At 35.9% G+C, this 25,090-nt stretch overlaps 1 protein-coding gene across 2 annotated transcripts; it reads left to right on the top strand.

Annotated features, from left to right (window-relative positions):
• The first annotated feature begins 18,828 nt into the window (after positions 1–18,828).
• Positions 18,829–21,681, top strand: fam183a (family with sequence similarity 183 member A). 2 transcript variants are annotated; one of them, XM_043242527.1, is made up of 5 exons: positions 18,829–19,037; positions 19,119–19,178; positions 19,391–19,494; positions 20,392–20,428; positions 20,541–21,681. In XM_043242527.1, exons 1-5 carry the CDS (start codon positions 18,908–18,910, stop codon positions 20,558–20,560), a joined length of 351 nt encoding a protein of 116 aa, XP_043098462.1. In that variant the 5' UTR covers positions 18,829–18,907; the 3' UTR covers positions 20,561–21,681. The 2 variants fall into 2 exon arrangements, with proteins under 2 accessions (XP_043098462.1, XP_043098461.1); XM_043242526.1 differs by lacking the exon at positions 20,392–20,428 and having other exon boundaries at positions 20,541–21,680.
• Positions 21,682–25,090: the final 3,409 nt, after the last annotated feature.

Below are 25,090 nucleotides of genomic sequence, written 5' to 3'. Positions count from 1 at the left end.
TAAACAACAATGTCTTTGCCCAAATCTATGCTGTATGCACGCGCATAGAAATACACCAGATACATTAACTTTTGGGCATGGCATTATATAAAAGGGGAGTGCATATTTCATGTAGAGCTGCTTGCATGCAAGCATACTACATTTCAGTTTACCAGTGGGCAAAATTGTTATTCTAAGGCAGCACCCCTGAACCTTTCACTGTAGGCTTATTTATTCTCACAGTCTGCTCTAGCATGGAGTCACCCTAACTTGTTTGTGTAATCGAGATATCAGCATATTCTTTCTCCTGACATGGTATCGACAACATTTAGTATCAAGGTCCAAGGGGGTTGCTTTGATCCTAGTGCCAGCTCCCAACTCAAGCAGAATTTGCCAGATCGAGACCCTGCGCTTGGCACGCATAACCCTGAAAAACCCCTGCATACTCCACTGCTCTTGGGTTACACAGCTCCCCGCTTCCTCCAAACAGGGGGTGTCTCTTTTCGGAGTGGGTGGGCTGGCCCTCAGCCGCTCACCTGCTGCGTCCAATAAAAAACTCTCTTGTGTCATGTGTCTTTGGCCTTGGGATAAACAGACAGTTTCCACAAGGCACAAAACTTTACAGTCTTGATTTCCAAGTAAGTCTTTGTTGTGGGTAACTAAAAAGAATGCCAAAAAGCGTACATACAGTTTTAATGTATCTAAAAATGTCTAATACGGAATCTGCAAAACTACCTAAGCAGTTCCAAAGCTTCAGATATGCATTTACCAGTACACAAAATAGTGAATTTTTCAAGCCGTTCCAGCTCGCGAAAATCTGTTTTGCTTTTTCTCAGGTCTTTTGCGGTTACAAATGCAGAAGTAACAGATTTTCGAAAGGATCTTTTTACACTGTTCTGACCGAAAACAGAATCTCTCGAAAACCCATTACGAGTTGATTTGCAGAATAAGCGATATGCCAGCAATATTATACAAACTGATTTATTAACAAAAAAATCTGAGCTCTCTTACAATCAAAATGTTGTCTCTGTAAATTCAAAAACCAATCTCTCAGCACATATATACTTTATATGTTCATACCTGCTTTTTTTTCGGAGCACAACTGTGGGACTGAAATTTTACACACGTAAAACATTACTGTTGGGTGAAAAGGGTCCCTCCGCTTCCATCATAGGAGTCAGTTTTTTCTCGTCCCTTAAACCGAGGCTCTCGTTTTGTGGTGTTTAGCTGGAGCCAAACGCAGAACCTGTGCTGACTGCAGCAGCTGTGTAGCTATACTGTTACATTCTCCTGGGCCGCCCAGTTCCTAAAATCCACCTTTCCAGTTTTACACAAAAGCACGTACTCTCCTGAATGCTAAATCGCCAGAGCCCCTACTCTGCATGATTCAAAATGCTCTGTCCATTAGCCTCCATTCAAACTCTCCCAAGTCTTCAGGTTAAAACAATTTGTCATTCATTGAAAAACGTGGAATAAGCGCGAGCGTAAATTAGAAATTCAAATTAACCACTGGAAGATTATGCAGCTAAAATTGGGTAAATGTTTGGTGACAAATCACTGCACCATTGTTTCCGTACTTCTTCATTATTTATTCGACTGGAACCAGTCCAACGAACAGTTCAAAGAAAGCTGATCAAAATGTGGCCAAATAGTATTTTCATAAAGAAAATAACCAAAAACAAAACAAAAACACTAAATACAACATTGTAGCATTAAAACAGCATTAAATTGGTTTAAATTAATGTTTTATTATATTTACTAATTGTTATTAAACAATTAAAATGCAACTATAAAATACACACCCATGCATGTAGAGTTAAGAAAAATGTTATGCTTATATATGAAATAAATTTCAATATAATATAAATTATATGAATATAAATAGACATAAATATCCATTTAAATACATTTACATTTTCAAAATATATTATGTAGTATGTGTGTGTATAAACATATACATAGTAAATATATACAGTACACACTGGAAATTCATACATAATTTTGCAATGTGGAAGTTTGTTTAAATGGTCCAGACTTCTAATTTAAAAACTACAGGTAAATAGCTAGAATAATAACAAAGTTCATAATTATGATGAAAAAGGTAATACAAAAACTTAATTTGAACCAGATGAGGAATACTCTCCAAATCAACATAGCACTTCTTAAAGCTATGGATGCAACCAGCTGAATTGGTATGACACTATTTCTGAAAATATATTCAGAGTTTTATCATTTATTATGTTAATTGTTTTGAACATTTTCTAGGCTCACAAATAGAGAAGTGTCCATGTGCCGGTTAGTTTTTTAGCATATAACATATATCCCAGTATCAACTTTCCTCCTTCAAAGATACACTTGCATCGACCCCTTGAGAGCGTAATGCAGTAATATACAGATGAAAACAACTGTAATTCCTACCCTGTGAAACCATTAAACTTGGTGTTTACCCTCCTTTTTTTCTGGTAGGCCAGTTTATAACATAAACCACTGGACGGCCATAATGCCCCAGAAACCAGGAAAGCCAATCCACCTCTGCGTATTATGTGGTCACTGCACCATAAAAATGGCATTCAGAAGTATTGGCACCTACTTATACATGATTAATCGCACCAGCATCGGACTCCAGTGGAGGAGAGGAAGGGTTATCTACACATAAACCTTTACTGACGATGCTGGGTAAAAATGTGGGCAGCAGAAGGATGTGGGAGGTTGAGAAATGACAGCGGCTTGGCACAAAGAAAGAGTGAGAAAACCAAGAGGCAATCGGAGGAAAGAAAGTACATGTGGAGAGAGGGAGAGAGAGAGCAAGAAAGGCAGCAAGAGACAGAATGAGAAGGCAACAGATGGATAGACAGACAGTGAGTGAGAGTTGTGTTGAGTTGGCAGAATGAAGGAGCGGAGAGATGGTGTGATAAAGCAGAGAAACCCTGTATTCACTGCAGCTGTACAGATGGCTCACCTGCCAAGAACAACACCATGTTTAAGGGCTATTTATTCTAACTGGATTACTATTACAGACACCACAATCCATGCTGTGAATTCTGAGAGTAACGGAAACCGCAGGGTGGATTAAGGGATGCGATTCATTCTAATATTTCTGGATATATATTGCAATCGCATATAGCAGTGTGTTACGTTTACTGCATATATTTATGGAATGCAATCATACTTTTTTTTTCACTCTAAATGTTTATTTATAAACTTATCAAAGAGCACATGTTAAACTAGCGTATCAGACAATTTTGTGCATAAACCGTTAATTAACAGGCCTTCTCTAAAGAACATGGCTTCATAAAATTGTGGATTTATAATGGGATTAGTGTATTGTTTTATAAATATAAAAAAATTGTTCAGCAATCGAAAGTCAGTTTTATAAGAATGGTTTTGTTCATAAACAAGCGCTAAAAAAATAAATGGTTCGTATATATGATTTGCTTGTGAATTGGACAACACCTTTTTGCTGTCCAATTCATTTGTCCTTGTTTGTTTTGCATGCAGCCTGCCAGAACAACTTGTTTTGTGTTTTCTTAGCATTATTTTGCATCTTTTTATTCCATCATATTCATTTCAGACTGCAAGCTCACAATGTCTGTCAATTGTTTGTTTTGCTACTAGTGTTGAGCTGTAACTAGTACGGTTACTGTATTAAATTACAAATTACTAATAAAATTTCAGTAATAATATTACAGTTACCATCAATAAAACAGCTAGTTACTGGTTGTTTTCGATGTGTCCACCCTACTGATTTGTCCAGCAGTCCAATAAGGATTAATTATGACTTGCACAGTCACCAGTGCAGCAGGCAATCTTGAAATATGGAAAGGCTTACGTTTAGTGGCTGAAAATATTGCAATTTTATTGATCTTGTCGGTAGAAAAGAAGTGTAAGTTGTGGCTTTATGGACGTTATGCCATTATGATTACATGACTTGCCACCCACATACCTCTGATACTTATATAAATTGCATTACTATAATTAAAAATGAAATTAAAAACAAAACACTTTCTTATGAACTTATGCTATGTCTCTTGAGCAAATACATCATGAAATTTAATCGTACATGGCTACAGAAAAATTATAGCTATAATTAGCTTTAATCTAATGAGATTAATACAACAGTTCTAATTAAAGGTCACTACCAGTCACCATTAATGTGAATTTTGGAAAAATGATGAGGCAAAATAGTCCACTTTAGACATTATAGTAAGTAACTTTGTCATCTAATTCTTATTTATTTGCAACACACCGACTGTTAGAGTAGGTTAAGGCTTAGTAGAATAAGTTGACGTACGCTTGCAAAGGTTTTCATAGTCCGTATGTTGTTGTAGACCCAACAAAATAAAGTGTTAGAAGATATTAAGCAGACGGCCTACTAATACTCTAATGGCTGCTAGTTGACATGTAGCTGCAAAGTTACTTTCTGTTCAATGCAGACTATCAAAATAAAGTGTTATCATAGGTAACGTTACTTTTGAAAGGAATAACCAATAACAAGTGATAAATAAAATTTCTTGAGTATCGAGCCTAACACTATTTGCCACAGCACTACAAATGCAATATAAATATGTATTATATGATTAAAGTCAAGGTAGGACACAATACACATGCAAAATACACAAGAACCTGCAGTAGTTAGTTTTACCTGTTTTAAATGAATGGAAAATGTATGTGCATTTTAAATACATAAATCTTAAAAAATTAGGCCTAAATATTATTTTGAGAGTACCTTACACAGTCTCGAGGCACCAGGTGATCTGTCTTAAATGTGTCTTGGAGGGGGTTTAAATCGGGGTGTTTCATGATTGGACAGCTGATTAGCAAAAATGTATGCAGTGGCTTAGTATAAATAGTCCTTAAATTAAATAAGTCAAACTTTCCTACTACAAACCAATTATTCACAGACCACTCTACATTCATTAACTGTGTCAAATCACTGAAAAACTAGTGAAAAGCACATACTCTGCCAGAGCTGCTGCTGGTTCATGAGATAATAATGGAATAGAGTCAAAACAGAGTCTCTTTATATGAATGAGCCTTCGAGTCAATATTGCCTTTTCCTTGCCAGCTCACGCACTAGCTTCCATTACTAGCTAACATTTGGCCTGGAGCTTTTCACCTGTATCACGTACCTCAGGCTATACTCACCGACCTAACCATTGCCCTCTCCTCGCATTTGTTACGACTACGGCTTCCTCTCCCCCCAAGCTGTTGATGGCTTCTACCCCAGCAGAACATTTTGCCTGTAACACAAACCCTTCTGTCTTGTGTTTTTACTTCAAACAAAGCTATTAATCACCTTAATCGCCCTCAATTAACCTGCGCCACCAGATGCTCTCGGCACGTCAAACCCTGAACTGTTCCAGCCAGCCAAACAGAACATAAATCAACGAGTGGAGCAATTTGCACCAGCAATTCCACATAATGTTTGCGGAAGCTGAATAACAAAACATTAACAACATGGAAACAGGCACCTGGGGGACGGTCTATTTGCCACAAGGGAAGGTGATGAAACGGATAGAGATGGAATGGCAGAAATGAGAGGAAAGCGTTCTCTAAGTCGGGATAGGAAAGATTTTACCCTCCCTGTCCCAAGTGGCGCATGGAAGTTTACTGTGCTCCTAGCAGCTCTGACCAACACAACTTTACCGGGTTTCACGCACTGGGGTACTGCCAAATGTTTGAAATCTTAGACCAAAGTACTTGCTTTGAACATGCTCTTACACATGGGTCGATCTTGTTTCACTGTTACGAAGCCTAAAACATTCTGGTCATGACTGGATTGTTGACAGGTGCGATAAGTCAGGCTCTTATCTATGGTGAAAGAATTGATGCCATTGTGACATTTATGACACTGTATCTGATTTCTGCCAGGGAAAAAATATTAAAAAACAACCAATTTGCATATTAAAATGAGTTTTTCTCTCAATAATGCAGAATAAAAGAATCAAATTTGACTCTGGACCACAAAACCAGTCATAATGGTCAAGTTTTTAAAATTGAGATTTCTATGTCATCTAGAGCTGAAAGATTCAGATTCCCATGGATGTCTGGTTTGTTAGGATATGACAGTATTTGGTTGAGATGCAACTGTTTGAATATTTGGAATCTGAGAGTGCAAAAAAAAAATCGAAATATTCAGAAAATTGCCATTAGATTTGTTTAAATTAAGTTTGTAGAAATGCATATTACTAATATTTACAGTAGGAATGTTTTCTATACTATATATGATTGTTGGCACAAAATGCATTTTGACCCATACAATGTATTTTTTGGCGACTTAAAGCTAGAATCTGGGTAAAATACAAAAACAATATGTTGCCATTTCAATGTGCATACATTACAGAAACACAGAGAGGAAGTGTTTCTCTTGACCACTGAGGAAATCTCCTCTCTTGACCTGTGTGTGCTGACAGATATATGTGAGGGGAACTTGAGTGTAACCAAAAGCTGTTTCTTAGATGGATCATTTCCACACAAATGGAGCTGTTTTGTCTTTCAAACAGGGTTTCAAACAATCAGTTAAAATGTCATTATTTGGGCTAACAGGTATTCAGGCACGTAGCCCATTGAAGACGCACACAATGACTTTAATATGGATATAATTAGTATATATTGAGATCTCTGTATTCCATATAATACTATATTCCATATAATAATTCCAAATCAGCATTTAATGATTTCTGGAGGTTCATGTGACACTGAAAAATAAATTAATGGCTGCTGAGAATTCTTTTTTGCCATAGCATGAATAAATCACACTTTCATAGAAATTCATAGAATAAAATAAGCATTAAGTAAACCTTTAATTTTAAAATTGAAACATGATTACAGTAAATCTGAAAGAATCATGCTTTTGATATACAAAATAAAAAGAGGGATCGAGAGGTTGAAAAGCAAGTATGCATGGAAGTGTCACAGTGGCTAAAACCCTTTTGTAAGCAATTTTTTGGATTCTATGACAGTATGTTGGTTTCGGGCCTTGATGTGACCATGGAGCAGAGCTTAGCTGCTATGAAAGAAGGCCAAGCCTACTTGATCTGCCTCTTCAGCGCATTGTGCAGGGATCAAGGTCTCATTACAAGGTTTCCCCAATGTAGCAACCACCCTCTGACCAGGCAGTGAACCAGCTCAAATCAGCCACGCATGGTATTCCGATAAGAGTATGATGTGTGCTATATAGAGCTAAGGTACTCAGTCAAAAATAATCATGCATTCTTAGTGGACATTGCTATAGTGCAACTGTCATTTATTGCAATTTCAAGTATTTCGAATGTATTTCGAATAAAGAGAGAAAACAACTGAACATCCTCAGCCTTGAAATTATGTAAATGATTACTAAATCAAGTACAAAAATTGTTCACATGTTTCCTTTGAATGTTTAGTCTCGTGCCATTAACATTCCAAGACATCAACCTGTGGACAAGAGCTGCTCCCCTTTCTGCATGAACACTTTTAACTGTTAAAATAATGGATGGTTTGCTTACTCATTCATGCAGGCCGAGTAGACATGTCATCATTTGATAGAGACTCTGAAGGTCTGAGCACCCTTATTTTTCTCCTTCACTGGTTAAATAAAGTTTCATCCATGCAGCTCTCACTAAGTCAAGCTCTCAAACACTTAACCTCAATTTATTTTGGTCAGAGACATAATAAAAGTCTGGGAATTACTAAGGATGCACCGAAAGGAAAATTCTGGATGTAATTGGCCGAAAACCGAAACTGAAAATGCTTTGTAAAGATTATTTATTATTTTATTAAATAATATAGAGTAATTTTGTAAGACTTTTTAATTCAGCACTATTTTAATGATACTGAAACTGAACGATCAGACCAGCGCTACTTCCTCAAGTCGGTTTATAATTCTCGATCTCGATGTGGTACGCAATAGAACGAATGAATTAGTGTGTTTTAAATGCACGATTTTCTGTTTTTATCCGGTGTGATGATTAGTGTGTTTTGACCAAATGCATGAATTTCTGTTTTTATCCGGTGTGCTTATATATATATATATATTATATATATATATATATATATTTATATATGACCAAATAAATACATACACAACACTTTGCTTTTATATATATATATATATATTATAATATGCTAATATAATCTTTTAAAAAAAACTTAAGTTTTATAAATTGCCTAATAGCCTAAAGTACTATTTATTTAGGTGATTTGTGTCATTGCATCTAACGGTCTCTCTGAGGGCTAAGTCCAAAATCCTAGAAACGCCCCCTGTCTCAGCTGTACTACACCATGTTACAGAGCAGCGCTATTGCAGACAGGAACAAGCAGCTATAGGCCTACTATATACACATTTCCTGTTCGCGCGTTATTTATGTGGACTCTGCTTTATAAACTTTGTTAATTGAGCAGACTTGACAGACTAAACATGAGCGGTAGGCTATTATATGAGTAGAAGCACATTCACTGAGAGCACTACTAAGCGGAGCGTGAAAACATATATTATATTGTTTAATATAGCCTATTTTTGGGTCCTTTTTTCGCCCGGTATCACTTACACAGAAGGAAAGAAAGAATAAAAAACATTTCAAGCAATCTGAGAGATATTTCAGAGACATTTGAACAGCAAAATATGTTGATGATGAAATAATGCTTGTTTGTGTATCCCTTCAGGAAGTATTTGCAGTCCCTTTCATCTTTGGCATGGACTTGCACTCAGTGTGCATATCAGATGTAATAAAAAAAAAAAGACCAGAATATATTCAGGAAGAATATCAAGTCTAAGACATGGTTTCTGAAAAGAGCTTGGCCTGTGAGCGCACAGGGACGCCCAGAGGAGAGGAAATGAAGTCTTACTGAGCGCAAACTCTTAAACTTCTGTCAAATAGTGGTTTTATTGAAGTTTATTTTCAGAGGCTTTACACAGACCAACATTCCAGCATCAGTGGTTTAAAAAAACGACGGTGTTCAACATTGCCGTGGCTTGGCCAAGCTATCGTTTTTATATGCATAATTATTTTGATTTCCTGAGGCAGCTCATTTTGCACTTCTCCGCTGTTTGCTTTTGGCACTTGAGATGAGTTCAAACAAGCGGCGAGGTGTTTATTTTTAGTTTCCCTTTACAATGAATTGGACAGGTTTAGTCCCCCGACTTCCATTATACCAGATGTATATCGTTTTGACAGAGAACTTGAAGGAACGGTTCACTTAAAAATGAAAACCTGTGAAAATGTTCCCAACCTCAGGCCGTCCAAGGTGTGGACGAGTTTGCTTCTAAATTAAAATAGGTTTGAAAAAAATGCCATTGTCACTCATAGATGAATCCAGATGATAAAAAACATTACAATAACTCACAAGTAATCCTCACGAGTCATCCTAAAAGAAGAGCTGTGTATTTGTAAAAAATCCATCAAGACATTTTAACGTCAAACAAGTCCTTTATATCCACGTTATTGCTTTATTCAATGAAGAAGTCTTTTTAATGCTGTTTGTTTTTTTACAAACATAACACTTTTGTGTAGTATTTATCTACTCTCATGCTGGAGGCATACATTCACTGCAGAGGGTCCAAATTTCTAAAATTACAATAAAAATTCTAAAATTTTAAATTCTAAAAGAAGTCTAAATTTCTTCAAATCTTTTCCAGTGAAGAAACAAGCTCATTTACATTTTGGATGGACTGAGTATACACTTTCATCTCATTAGAATCTTTGAATATTCCTTTAAAAACTTTTATTTCCAACTCTGACAATTCTTACACGATGCTTTACACAGTCTCTGCTCCATTGCTACCATCAGCTGAAACGCATTTAAGCAAGATAAAATCGCAGATCAGATTTCTGGTTTTTATAATAAAAATGACAGAGATTAAGTGGAGTTTGATATCATTCACATCGCTCATAGACCCCTCCTGCCAGAATGCAGTTATGGTATCACACAATCACAGTTGCTGCCGTGTAATCAATACGGTTGACACACTAGTACTTCATTCCCATGACACACAGTCTGTGGTGTGTGTGTGTGCGCGCGCTTTTATACATTTCACTCAAGGGGTTTTGCCCTCAAGCTAAAACTATAGCACTGGTTTCATTAACCTAAGCATTAACAAAGCCAATAACCAGACCATTTCAATTTGCCATCTGTTGAGAAAGGCATCGCATTTTAATATAAAATAAAAATGCGAAATTGGTAATAAAGGAAGCGGAAAATTAAAACAATTAAATGTTATTGATTCCACCACCTTATAAAACCAAGCCTGTGGCAAAACAGAATTGTACAAGTGATTAAATGGGATTGTTTGTTCCGTATCTCAGTGTTGGACCTAAATTAATCTTTGGCTTTGCTGATATGGAGAATATTGTATGGACTCGTTCCTGGATGTTTATCGCGCTCTCACAAATGGAATCTAATCTAGTGTTTCTCAACGCTTTACTCTGTGAGGGGGCCCTCGTGTGTTGATGACACCCTGATTGTCAGTATGCGTGTCAGCTTCGAAGTCTACACACACACATAGAACTGAGCATTTGTCTCTGTTTCATCACCGCGCTAGTCCTACCTTGACTGATGTTAGTCTTTGTTTGGAATACTAGATCTTTCCACCCGTTGATGTGTGCTGATGTTATCCGAGTAAATCTCCCAAAGAAAAGAAAACCTCACATCTCCACGGAGTGAAAAGATATGTAACAATGGTTGCTCTAAACTTTCATTTGGTTCAGAAGAAATCGTCAAAAGCTTTTTTTTTTTTTTTTTTTTTTTTTAAGAAATCATGACATCTGTTGAAGTGAAACGATAGAGAAATCTATATAGGCCAAGCCACACTTCAGAACTATTTTAACATTTATAAGAAAAAAAAAACGGCATGAAAATGGCATAACCTTTAATAGTAGTAAAAAAATAAATAAATAAATAAATAAATACATATATACATTTTTTTAATATTGTCTAAACTGTAATTGTCACAACTGTTTGTTATAAAAATCACAACTTTATAATATCACAATTAAAATGATTTTCAGCCACGGTAAATCACAATACAGTTTTCCAGTTTGCATTGACATCCTATTTTTAATTGTATGGTGGCGTGTTCCAAAGTCCTCATGGGAAATATATATATATATATATATATATATATATATATATATATATATATATATATATATATATATATATATATATATATATATATATAAAAAACTGTGATAATGTGTTCATCTGAAAGATACAATCTTCAGTAGATTGTATAGATTACCTTGTTTTGCGAGGTTATTTTTATTCAAGGAAACCATCAGAGACTTAGTGTGAGTTATGCATGATCTTAAACATGTATGTGCACCCACTGACCAGCTCACACACATTCAAGTGCTGATCAGTTCCTCGGGGTGGCAGTGGAAAGTAGAGCAGCCTGGAGTGACGACATAAGGGAGCTCTGTGTTTCATAAGTGCCTAATACTGCCAGTGGGACTGTCGAATTGCATCAGGATGTACCGCCAAGGTACCACTAAGACCTGCAATTAGTATGAAACCAGTTAGCTTTAGCTTGCCTTAGTGCGGAATCTAGCACCTTGACGGGCCAAAGAAATCCCTTAGATTTGTTGAGCAGATGAGCAGAGATTCACAAGAGGATTCAACGTGCATTGTAATCTTTAAAGTAAATGTCAACAAATATTCAACCAGAAAGATTTTTAAATGAGTGTTTCATTCATAAATTCCTACATCATAACTGTAGACACACAAGCCATAAGACAAAAGACAACGAGTGCAGTGCTGAAAAGGGGCGGGGCTAAAGAAGGTCTATGAATCAGTGATTTGAACGAAACAGTTGAGTGAATGATTCAGTGGCTCACTTAAAGACACAGTTGCACTGCATCTGAAACTGCATACTGTCTAGTAGGGACTTTGGTTTGGTTTGAAACGTGCTTCACAACTATTAAAAAGCAAGTTCATATAATATGAATATGGGCAGTATGAATAGAATTAAACACAGTAGAATTAAATACCTTTTTGAACAAATCAAATAAATGAATGAGTTGGTGTCTCATCGGTGTCACTCCCTGGTGTAACTATGTAATCTGAAGAAAAATACATTGAAAAATCCCCACCACTATCTTAATGCACAGACAAGTATACATTTTCTAGGGGGAATAAATTATATTACACAAAGACATGAAAGAAAATGCATGTTTTTGCTGGGGGAGATAAACTATATTGCACAAAGATGAAAGAAAATAACCAATCTGCACACATTTCTATTTTTTTTCTCGAGGGTAAGATTGATTAAAACTATTGTATTTCTTCTTTTTAAATACTGAACAGCATGGTTTCTTTCCTGAGAATTTAATTAGATTGCGTCATTTAAATATCAGTCCTGTCATTTTACTAATGAGATAAGCCAGCAGTCAGGGTCCTCTTGAATTTGTGCAATAATTCATTATTTATAGTTACACTGAATAAAGCAAAAAACAGTTCATTTTATTACATCAGAATTGTTTTATTTAAAAAAAACTTTCTTTTGAGGTGTCTCAGTCTCCTCTGATGGACCGCCGCTGGAGGTCCTGCTGCTAAGGATTACAAAGGACCTGAGAACGATTTCGAGAGTGATCCACTTTACACAAGAACCTCTAGATCATGCCAGACCGCACGTCCCCTCTACCTCAAAGCCATTGACTTTGTTTTGAGCGCAGGCACAACAACTAGGATAAACACACCACCAAGACCCCACTCTGAGCATGAAGAAGTGTATAATGGTAGTCAACATGTCTGAACAAACCAGAGGCACTTGAGCAAAGTGTTTCAATAAGTGGAGGCTTCACTTAACGTAACCCGATCACCATTTGGGCTCCGTGGGAATGACAGGCAGTGATTGGCATCACTTCTGTGGTGCAGACGTTCCTGTTGTAACTCTGGATAAGGACAGAGGAGAGGAGCCTTTGTGCTCTTATCAGTGCATGTGAGTCGCCACCTCAGTTTGGGATCAGTCTAGCTGTGTCTCTAGCTGTAGCTCCTTCTGAGAGCAGACCGGAACAACCCCACACCTTCACGTCAGTAACATGTTCACAGCATAGGTCTGAACTGTTTCATACTGCCGCTGACCCTGGAGACTGCATGGTAAGGGTTTGAAGAGCCCTAAATACTGATGGTGGCTAATCTCATTAGTACTTGTGTTTACAAGCATATAGGAGATAGACTGGGGCTGTTGTGCTTTTTATCCCATCTCAGCTTTACTTCTAGAGCACTTTAAAAAAGTCACAGTGGTATCAGATACCATAGTGCTGTACATGAAAATAATCACATACATCAGGCCAAAAAACAACAAAAAAACAAAACTAATACAGTTTTTAAGCACAATGTTGCACTATGTACTCCAGTCCATATATATATATATATATATATATATATATATATATATATATATATATATATATATATATATATATATATATATATATATATAAATGATGCAAATGCAGAATAGTAAAATTGGCATTTATTTTGTAGTATTCAATATTATCAATTCCTATTCCCACACACACTCATCTATACTGTTCAGTGAATACTGAGTTAGCCAGAGAGAAAAATACATTATTATGATAATTATAGAAGAGACTACCAAAACAACTAACTGATCCCTTTTCAATATAATTGCCAGACATAGAGTAAAGTGTTAACAGCACTGCCAGGTGTGAAGTGTGATAATTATATGCTAGCAAACTGACAGAAACTGGCCCAGGACCAGAGCTCTTTGTACAAGCTTTCTAATGACATTTCAGCACACTCTTTTGGTGGCCTGTAGAGCTCATCAGCGAACCAACGCGGTGGATTTATTTCTAAAATTTAAACGCAAAATAAGTTAGTCTCTCATATCTATGAAAACCATGCGTTATTTGGCTGTTCTTTTTGTAACAAATTAGCACTGGAAACCTTGAATTTTCTAAATAGTATTCTTTAGCCTGTGATGAAAGGATATGTCATAATTCAGTGACATTATAGTCATGTTGCACATATGTCGGTGTGGAATTTCCCTGTAAAACCCAGGGGTGTCTGCAAACGAAACTGGTAGTGAACTAGTTGTTGAGCTTTCACCTAGTTTCAATCCTCCATCATTCAACTCGTGGCAACTGATTACATTAACAAAATGACTTTAAAATCTCTTCCCTTTCACCCTGTCTCTTTTAGATTGCCATGTATGATAAAGGGATTAAAGATGTATGATTTATTCTGATTAATATGATGGACAGGCCATAGCTGTCTGGGACGCATTTAGCCTCTGAAGTAAAGAGTTCGTTGTAAAGGTTTAATGGGATGCCTATGAGTCTTTTTGAACTTAATGAGCCCATCAGTCTCAATTTGATGAATGACAGCTACTGTGCTACAGTAAGTGCTTGCAGTGGTCCTCTTCTGTTTGACTCATTATGTTAAGATCATTTAAAATGATGAGTTTTAAAAAATAAAGAAATAAAAGAAATAAAAACACTTTTGAATAGTCATTACCAGTTGTACAATTTCATGTAGATGAATGTACTTGTCTTCAGAATGCATCTTTAATTTTATTTATTTATTTTACCCATTGGAAATATTTTATCTTGTTAAAAAAAACTAATAATTTTCAGCTGCTCCCTGCATTCCAGGGAAACAAGTGGAAAAATAGCCTGATGATAAGATTGATCCTGCTTTGGGCTGGTTCCTCCTCAATATCTGTCATACTCACAGGACACCCAAACACAGCCTCTTTACTCACACCACCTACTCTGGACATAAGCCCAAACAGGCCCAACTTCCAAATGATACTTTGCAAACACAACCTGGGCTCTCTGAAGAAACCCAATACCTCTTTTGTCGCCAAGGAGTAAGTGGTAGTTGAAGACAGATCTGACATTTAGCTGGCTCATCAAGCTCAAGGAGGGACCGCCTGTTCTGATTGCTGCTTTTCCTTAAGTTTATTTAACATAGCCTGCTTATTCCAAGGGAATGATTCTGTTATATATATATATATATATATATATATATATATATATATATATATATATATATATATATATATATATATAGATAGATAGATAGATAGATAGATAGATAGATAGATATCATATAATTGGGAAAAAGCACATTTCAGTCATCTTTTTCATTCACTCTACTACTTTATTTTTTTTACATTTTAAAGTGTAGATAGATAGACTATTATATATGCATATTATATATATACATATACATATATACATAATATTAGTATTTCAAGACTAGTCTTCAAAAACATAATAAATAAATAATTATTATTTACATTTTTTGTATTCATTTGAGCGATGAAACATATTATTTTCAGATACATTTTTGTCTAACACTAACATTTATAAACTTTTTTTTTGCTCTGAACAAAAAATTTGCCTTAGACACCAACCTAAATACGGCATTCATATAACCGTAGACAACAGTAATCTGATCATTTCTTTTTTTTAATATAGCATAAGAATGACTGAAAACTGATGCCAGAGCTGCCTATAAAACTGCTAATAAAACTACAGGCACCATGATCATGCTTATTTTGCCATATACTGTGTCCACTGACATTCACCGCCATCAAAATCCCATTAAGACACTGCTGTCTGATAAGGAGTCTTAACGAGTGAACTTTGGAAACGCTCTCACGCAGAAGACAGAGCACAGCGGCCAAAGAGAGCCTGCTATAGTTGATCAAATGCTCTTTAAGTAATCAAAGTAAGTCGGTCTGCTGTTCTTTCCTCTCTTTCACCTGTCAGGGCTGCTCAGATCCCACTCATGACGAATTCCATCGTGGATCCCCATGTGATAGATCCTTTTCTCAAACAAAAGCCACTCGAGAAAAGAATGCGAGGCAATCAGCAAGCCGTTTCTGTATTTGTCTTACTCTCTCTTTATTCCTCCGGACATCCTCTTAGGAACGAACAAAGTGACAGTTACAGTAATAACACTTGTTATATAAGGCCAAGGGGATAGAGGAAAAGCAGGAACACATGTTTTATGCGACATACTCGCTGAAATTGCTATTAGCAGTGACAAAGGGAAGTTTGTTTCTATGTTTAGCTGTCTGTGTGCGATGACAGAAGAGAAGTCACTTGATAAGCTTGTGAAAACCAGACGGTACTTTCGCCAATCAGATAGCAGAGCACATCATGTGCCAGTGTAAGTTAATGCAGTTAATTTAACAAATGTCAAACTAATAACTGCAGGCGGCTCGTGTTACAAAACAAACTCCAGCTTGCATGAAGTGTTCATTTTCATTTCAGAAGAATCTAACATGAAGGTGTTCTTGTTGAAGTTCTTTTAAAGATTCATTTTTAGTACAGCATCAAACAACAGGCCTGACTCCACGATGTGGTGGATTTACGTGTTCGTAGTTTTTTATCAGACAAAAGTAACAAAATAAAAGTCAATAAAAGTTTTGACCTGCTCTATTGATTGCTTAAGAAAAATGTATCCTTATGTATACAATAAAGGATGAATGAAGGAATGAATGAATGAAAAGTAGAGTCTCCCCGCATTTTATATATACTAATTACTAATAACTCTATTTATACTACTTCATTTTATACTAATATTATATTATTTACATTTCTAGTAAATAGTAAATTGCTGGTAAATTTCACAATTACAAAGAGAAAGCAGGTAACATTAAATTAAGCATTTTTTTTTTATTAAATCTCGAAGAGTAGGCTATTTAATTCATCTAAATACATAAAATACGCTGAATTACTTCTTAACCATTTTAATTGCAAGGAAACGATAAGTCAAATGAAATGTTAAAATAGAATAACTGAAATATTAGTAGGTAGATAAACAGACACAGACAGACAGATAGATAGACAGAAAGACAGACAGACAGACAGACAGACAGATAGATAGATAGATAGATAGATAGATAGATAGATAGATAGATAGATAGATAGATAGATAGATAGATAGATAGATAGATAGATAGATAGATAGATAATTTGACTCAATCTATTTAAGTGATTTCCAAGCTATTATTCCAACTTACTCAAAGTGTTGCTTTTTAAGTATTTTATAAAGCTCACTTTGCATGCATGGAGTATCAGGAAGTGATTTGGGTTTGTGTGATTAGATCCGATGAGACCATTTGGGAACAAACTCAAGGTGAACTCCGATGCTTACAGCCTGTATTATGACCAGCCTACCCTTGCAGGAACTTCATTACAAAGACTAAACACAGAGATCTAGAAGAGACCGGGACTCTCAGGGCTGGGTACACGTTCTCAATTTGGTACCTGCAATCCTTTACACAGCCCTATTAACAGAGAACACGCCGAGGCTGAGGGAACACTTAAAAAGCAGCGCCAATCTGATTCTTCAAGAGAGTTTCCCATGACCAAGCGGCGTCTCCATTGGGCCTCAGCGATGGCGAGTGTATTCAGTACAATCAGTGTCATCAGCGGCGTATGACTCCCGGGGTTTATCTGAGAGATAGAGATTTTACAGCCTGCGCGAATGAGAAAATAATGCAGGGCTTCTGCAGAAGTTGGGCGACGGAGAATGATGGTAGGCACATTTATCTGAACCCCAACATACGCTCACTCACACCTAAACAAACACACGCACTGGCATTGTCCCTTTGTGTGTGAGATAGAGAATTATCGCGGTGTGCGTGTAGACAATAGGCCTTGAGCGAGCGTGTGTTTGTGTTTCGGGAGAGATTGTGGTTATGGATGACTGCTAGTCACAGACATAGCACGGACTCGTGGTTAGATGCGCTGGAAACTTTCTCACGTTCTTTTTCACTCCTGTGTAGGAACAGTCCACATGCTTTTTTAAAATAATGCGACTTCCGTGCGCAGAACAAACAAGGTTATATAAACGCTACATAGTTGTTGTGTGCAGTACTAAATGACTCTTTGGTGCTTTGACTGTGCTGATGAATTTTAATCCTCCAAGAGACGTGATATCATGAAGCAAAATGCTAATAATTTGCAGTTTTTGCAGTTAATTAGGTACGGGGGATAAGCAAGCATGGGAAAATAACATAAAACCTGTACTTAATAATCATTTTAAAACTGTTTAATAAACACAGACGTTGTAAATAAATGAATATAATGCATATAAGCTACATTTGAGACTGAATTAGACTCCGTAAGAAACAATAATAAGGCATTTTATTTAAGATGCATTTCAAATCACTCAAGGTCATCTTACATCAGGAACAATCAATAAACTTCACATTTTGTTGCATATAGACTATAATAAATATTTTCCACAAAATGCTAATCATTTTGGATGTTCCTGGTTTTTAAACCACAAAAATATTTTCACACAGAAATGTATTTATTTATTCACTTACTTAACACAGTTGTTTGTTTGTTTGTTTGCTTTCGTGATACAAAATATGCTATTTTAATTTTTCTTAAACTTGGACAAAAATTGTACAAACAATTTACACAACACCTATTTTGTTTGCTTGTTTTTGACTAAATAAGTATTTTTGGTTTATTCAACAAATGCACTTTAACCACTGATATTATTTATAGATCCTTTTTCTAGACTTTCCTAAACGAAGAAATGTTTGTTTGTTGGATGGTTGGTTGGTCAATTTATTTATTTTCTACAAAATAAATAACTTATTTTCTTACTTACAGTGAGTAATTTTAGCTGTTCTTGGTTTTTAAACCACTGCAAATGCTTCCACCTCACAATACATCACTTTCTGTAGGCTATCAATTAAGCTTTGATTATTCAAATAAAGAGTTGATCAGGGCCTCACAGAGGTCACTATAGGCATGCTTCTGGAGAAAATATCAGACCGATTTCTGAAGCAAAAGAAATGGTGGGCTTTGGCGCCCTCGTGCGGATAAAAGCGGTTTAGCGCTCTATTTACTGTTGCCAAGCAACAAGATTCGCAGAGAAAACCGACGTGCCGGAAGTGATTAGGTGATCGTACCAGCAAACATTAGCAATTAAAACATATTTGATAACACAAAATATGGCAAACTCTAAAGCAAAAGACCCCGTGGACATAGTTCACCAGAATGCCATTCATGTCGAGACAATAATGAAGGAGCTGAGACACCAGAAGCTTTACACTGAGTTCAACATCAACCCCTTCAAGAAACGTGAGTGTAGAGCTCCACTTGTTTGTAGTATGCATGTCTCTGTGTCGATTAAATATGTAAAGGAGCCTCTTTGATTTTTAGTGCACTTTCTAACTGACAAGCCCATGTCCAACATCGCCTACAGAAAAGAAGAGGAGGACCGTAAGTCTTTCCACTAATTAACGTGTGATTTAACACAGTTCTACCTAGTTTCCAACATTTGTTAAATGCACAAAATATATTAAATCTACTTAAATGTTTTATTTGTTCTTTTTATGTTATTATTATTTAGCATTAACTGTGTTTGCTCTTCAGTGTCTGGCTGTAAGGTAAACGTGATATATTGTAAAATATCATGACCTGTTTTTGTACAGCTGCTTTTGTCCAGGCCATACACAGGGCCCATCTGGAGCCCACCAAAAAATACTCTCACCCTCAGACTGAAGCACAGGAGATAGGATGGATGTCATGCCCTTTAGTAAGTTCTTTTTTTATGTATATATCCACCTGACTACCAGGAAAAAAGTTTTGTGAATTTAGTATTTTGGCATGTTATTACACTGCTTATAGCATAAGAAAAAAAAAAAAAAAAAAAATAAATAATATATATATATATATATATATATATATATATATATATATATATATATATATATATATATATATATTTTTTTTTTATAAAGATGATTCTCAACTATGATGGGAAAGATATTTTAACAACTATTTTTCTTTATGCAAAATGTGCGTAAAATGGCCATAAACAATTTTTTTCTATTGTATACAATGTATACAATAAACTGTATCTAAATTGGATTTTAATCTTATAATTAACATATAAGTGCACCATATCTTTAAAAAAGCCCTGAATGTGCTCTGTACAGGACATCCAGACTTAAAATTGTGACAATCTCAGAAAAGTGACTGAATGAAAGAAAAGTATAACAATATGGGAGTCACAAATGTTCAATTTTGATTTTGTGTGAACATTTTCAAGGCCATTTAGATTTAAATTTGTGCATATTTATTAATTTATTACCGTTTAGATACAATAAGGTTTTACCAAAATTAAATGTTTTATTAATGTTAATTTATCAATACATCATTAAAATAAATCCAAGATGTATCTGTTAATATTACTTAATATGTGACAAACGAGTTACAAATAAACTACTAAATGCTTATTGTTAGTTAATGTGTGTTAATGCATTTTAACTTGGCTTTGAAGACCTTATTGCAAAGTGTATGTATTTCTTAAACTATGCATGTAAAAACAAAAGATACGTTTAAAAAGCTTATTCTGATGAATCTGCAAAATTGGACAGCTTTTCTGCTATATATAACCAGAAACAAACTTTTGTTGCTTTCGTTTTTGCAGTTTCTATTTTCACACTCCATAATGGATTCATTCCCAAGTAACATATTATACTATACATACATATATATTATACTATGCATATACTTAACCATCACCAGTGCAGTAAAAAAAAAGTCTTCCGTAATCATTCCTTTTGTGCACCATTTCAGATCGTTTCAGATCGCAGTGACAGAAGACTAAATTTTCCACGGCAGAACTCTGAAATCACTAAATACATGGATGCTGCATGGAGGCTGAAGGAGCAAACACAAAATTTGTGATGACTGTTCAAGTTATATGTTTCTGATTCCATATGCACTACGTAAGTCTATATAGATAAGTCTAGTTATCATCTGTGGGAACTGCAAACTGGCCATTTTTTGTTTTCGGACATGAACACAAAATGCAGGAGTACAAATATATTTTAGAGAGCACATACTCACTGATACAGATATGCTAGGTTGGGTTTGCACAGAGGCTGGAGGTCTCAAAATCCCCTGAGCTGCCCACCTAGACGGTGTTTTTACCGTTTTTCAAAGCAGGTCATTCGATTTGAAGACACAGCCGGGGTGTTTAGAAATTCAATGGTGTATCTAGAGATATGTTAAAGTGGGTCAAACGGCCACCATTCATCACTATGAACGTGTCTGCTCCTGTCCTGCAGAATCTCTGCATAGTAAGCAAAAGAGATTAGTTCATAACTAATCGATCTTAGATAATGCCATATTATACAGAAATAGGATTCACACTGATTGTTTTGCAAATGTGCCTTTTTCACAAGAAAAATCAATAACTGTGACCATAATTAACTGGTGGTTTATTAGGACATATTACCTATAACGTATCGGCCACTTGGGTCAGGATTTATTATATTACTTCCCCCAAAAGAAATGTGCTTTATATGAAGATACAGTAGTATTTTTGTTGTTTCTTACAGAAATGCACTGAAATCGCCTGTACTCAGTTTTCGTAAAATAAAATCAGTAATTAGTTCACACTAAAATAAAAATTCTGTCATAATTTATTTACCCTGATGTTTCAAACCTGCATCGAGTCTCTTCGTGTGATCAACTGGTGCTGGTCGCCATTAACTTTCATGTTATTTTTTTCCCCATGCAATGGGAGCTAATGGGTACCAGCAACTGTTTGGTCACCAACATTATTCTAAATATCTTCTTTTGTGTTCAACAGAAGATAACAGCTTAAATAATGACAGAATGGTCATTTTGTGTGGACTATCAATTTAATGTTATAGAGGAATGGAAGCATGTATCCCTGGACACCAAAAATGTAATAAAAACATATCATTTTGATTAATAATAAAAGTGTTCACTATGTGGTCTGACCCTTTTTTTTATATTTAACCTTATAGGATTTTAACCTAAAACAGAAACTACTGTTTGATTAATTGCTGAAAGTCTAATGTTGTATACAGTATAAATAGAATAAATATAAATGTTTTACTATTATTGCATTATATTATATTATTTTGTATTATATTATATTATATAGGAGGCTCTGTAGTTTTGTCATTGGAGATGACTTTCATTATGAATTCAAGACCTTCTCTCTCATCCCTCTCTAGAGAACTACTTTCTAGCCAAAAGTCTCATTCGATTATAGTCTCTAAATAATCATTATCTGAGTCATCAAAACGTCTTTCCTCTGCTATGAATGGCTAATAATTGGTGATCTTATTAGTGTACATTAGCCATTGTATTAAGTATTTAGCTGAGGTGAGCATTACTTACAATTAGAGTGTTCCTCCTGCTTCCACATGCAGCCGCCCTAAATCTAAAAGATTGTTGTTTTGAAACCATATACCAACTTAACAGTACATTGTGACACTTAATGTTACATCATCATCTTTTGTACATGATATAAACAACTCTGAAAGTGCATCAAAAATGATCTAAAAAGGTTGCGCCTACCTTTAAAGTTTCCATCTTTTCTTTTTATATTAAGATAATCTAATAATCTGTATCTTTAATAAGATAAAGAGTCCACTCAGCATCCAGGTGAGATACTTGGAGGTCTCAACATTTTCTCTGAGCTTCAGTCAATTTGTCAGCAAAGGGTAGGAGTCTAAAGTGATATCTCAAGTCAGCACCAAAGTGCTGTATCCGACAAGGAAATGTATTTCACTGCAACATTTAGACGCTCAATAAGGTCCTAAAAGGTTAATTAGAATTCTTCCAAGTTTCACTCATTCTGATCCAAATGATCAGAAAAGTTCTTTCGCCCCCTTGATGGCAGCGCGGTTGCAGGATTTGATGTGATTTATAGTGCTAACACCTCTTTCATCCGTAGCCACTATATGCCTACACAGTGAACACACAACAAACTCCTTTTATCACTCTTCTCTTGTTCTTTTTCCTGCTCGTGTGCATCTAAGTGTGTCAAATTAGATTGCCAACAAGGAGCATCAGGAGCATGTTAAACTGCATTTAGCAGGTGCAGCACCTATGTCGTAGTGACATATCCCAGCTGAATTGTTAGCAGGTAAAGGATAGCATTTAAATTCAGCATGTGAGAGCTTTTTAGTGATTTAGTGTTCTACAGGCAAATGACCCAAATCCCAAAACTCGTAAATATTAGTGAATTTCAAAATATTGATTTCACCGGATAGATGTTGCTGTGTGTGAGGGCTGGTGAAACACGCTCACAAGCAAACTAGCATAACATCTGTCCGCTGGGAGCAACTGCTGGTGTGATTCATTGGCTGGCTAATTTTACTAGCTAATAACTGTCTCCTATGGGACGCAAAGTGGTCTTCCTCAACGGCGGAAGAGGGCATGAAAAATGCTGAATCATCCGGTGACTCACATTCCAGTCTCAGAATGTTTTGCTGTTGTTTTTTTACTTATTAGGGACATTAATCATTATTTGTTTGTAGGGATCATTACTAGTGCCGGTATAATTGTTTACATCTATTCATTTCAATAATTAGCTTACTACTGCAAACAAATGGGAATCTAGACCAGATTAAATGTATATAAAATGTAGCGTAATATAACTGTTTCAGCATTCATAATAATAACATTTCTCAAGCACAAATTCAGTTTGTTAGACTGTTGAATTCAGCTTCACCATCACACGACTAAACTACATTTTAAAACATATTAAAATGGAAAACAGTTCACGTTTAAATTGGAATAATATTACGAGGCCTACCCCAGATGTTTGGATGACATCAGCTTCCACCTAATTAAATAACTAAAAGATCAAAGTGCCAAACTGTTTGCACTACAATCATTTAAAATAATATTTGCGCTATCAATAAGCAAAACTGAGCTGTAACAATTTGTAAATGGCCATATCCACTCTTCATAAGGTGGATAAAATAAATAGAATTGTAAAATTTCTTCTTCACAATTAAAAGGGGTTCAGGATTGGCTTATATTACCCTCTGCTGGTAAATGTCATGACTACATCAGTTGCACATAAAAAAAACTCTCTATTGTTGGCCAAATGTGAATATCACCAGGTATGGGCCATATTTAGGAATTTTGACATCAGAAAGTTCTATTTTTTTATGTGCATTTAGCATAGTTTTTCCCCGTTGCTTATTGTGATTCACGACCCACCAGTCGATCCCTAATCTAGTGCGCTTTCAATGAGCCACACTTCCCCTTTATCTGAAGAGGCCTTAAAAAATAAATCAGTTTAAATGAATCACTGTAACATTTATGTGCGTGTGTAAAGAAAAATGTTCTCACAGCTTGAATTGTGGCAAAATTCAAATACAGTTGCTACTGGTTACAAACATCACAGCATTCTCACTGGGCTTTGCTTTGGGACTGTGTGTTACTACAAGAAATATGATGACAAGGACAGGGGAAAAAAAAAAATACGCCTAGGCCTATCTTTCAACGTATCAGATTGTGTTTTTACACACTGGGGCATTTGCTGCTTTACAACTTTATACCACTGGGTGTGTTTTTTTTCTTCTCACTATGAGCTTGTATCTTTTTAAGTGTGAAAAAGAGATTTATAATACAAATGTCTTAAAAGCTGGCATGTTTCTGTACTCTGATGTGTATCTGTGCCTCTGAGCAAACTGACACAGATCCCCACGGCCCGCTGTAGTTATGAACCCAGTCAGGCTGAGCAGCATCAGATCACGTCTGGGATGATTAGTTCGTCTTACGTGACTCTGGTCAGCAAGTACTGACAGAGTCTGGCTGTATGGCATCATCTCTGTCTGGATGGAAACTGCAAAGGTGAGGGACGCCGACTGTACCTGAAAGCTAATGTGCTGTAACTGTAGCCAGAATGACACATTAAACCGGCGCCCGAAGACCAGCTTTAGATGATTATGCAGTTAAAAAAAGAACTATACTAATCCTTTAAACCTATATTATGTTGGGAATGTTCCTGGAGCATAAATTGTTAGCTAATAAAAAGTGAGTTATATTCTAAGGAAGTGCTTCTATTGCCGTATGTGCATGCTGTAGCATGGAGTTTGGATAAAGCTTGTCTTCTGCTGATTGGTTTTGCGTGGAACGTCCTCTCCAGCAGCAGAGGCAGAGAGCATGGCTAAGCTCTGTATTACACAGGAGCTGCTGTCTCATCAGAACCGAAATGCATGTTCGCTGTGGAGTGAAGACAGCTTTCTGAAATTACAAAACCCAGGACTGTCAGTTGAGCGCAGGAACCAATTTATGTTTTTATTCCTCCTTTGTTTGGGCAGAATGGTGTGTTGAGTTACCATATACCG

The sequence above is a fragment of the Puntigrus tetrazona genome, chromosome 6, assembly GCF_018831695.1.
Source record: "Puntigrus tetrazona isolate hp1 chromosome 6, ASM1883169v1, whole genome shotgun sequence".
Lineage (NCBI taxonomy): Eukaryota > Metazoa > Chordata > Actinopteri > Cypriniformes > Cyprinidae > Puntigrus > Puntigrus tetrazona.
This window is presented reverse-complemented; position numbering and strand designations above follow the sequence as displayed.

Bases quoted from the DNA above. Each gene is read 5' to 3' on its own strand.
- fam183a (XM_043242526.1), top strand. From the start codon at position 18,908: ATGGCAAACTCTAAAGCAAAAGACCCCGTGGACATAGTTCACCAGAAT. The intron at 19,038-19,118 runs GTGAGTGTAGAG...TTTGATTTTTAG, and splicing joins CATCAACCCCTTCAAGAAAC to TGCACTTTCTAACTGACAAG. The intron at 19,495-20,540 runs GTAAGTTCTTTT...GCACCATTTCAG, and splicing joins GATGGATGTCATGCCCTTTA to ATCGTTTCAGATCGCAGTGA.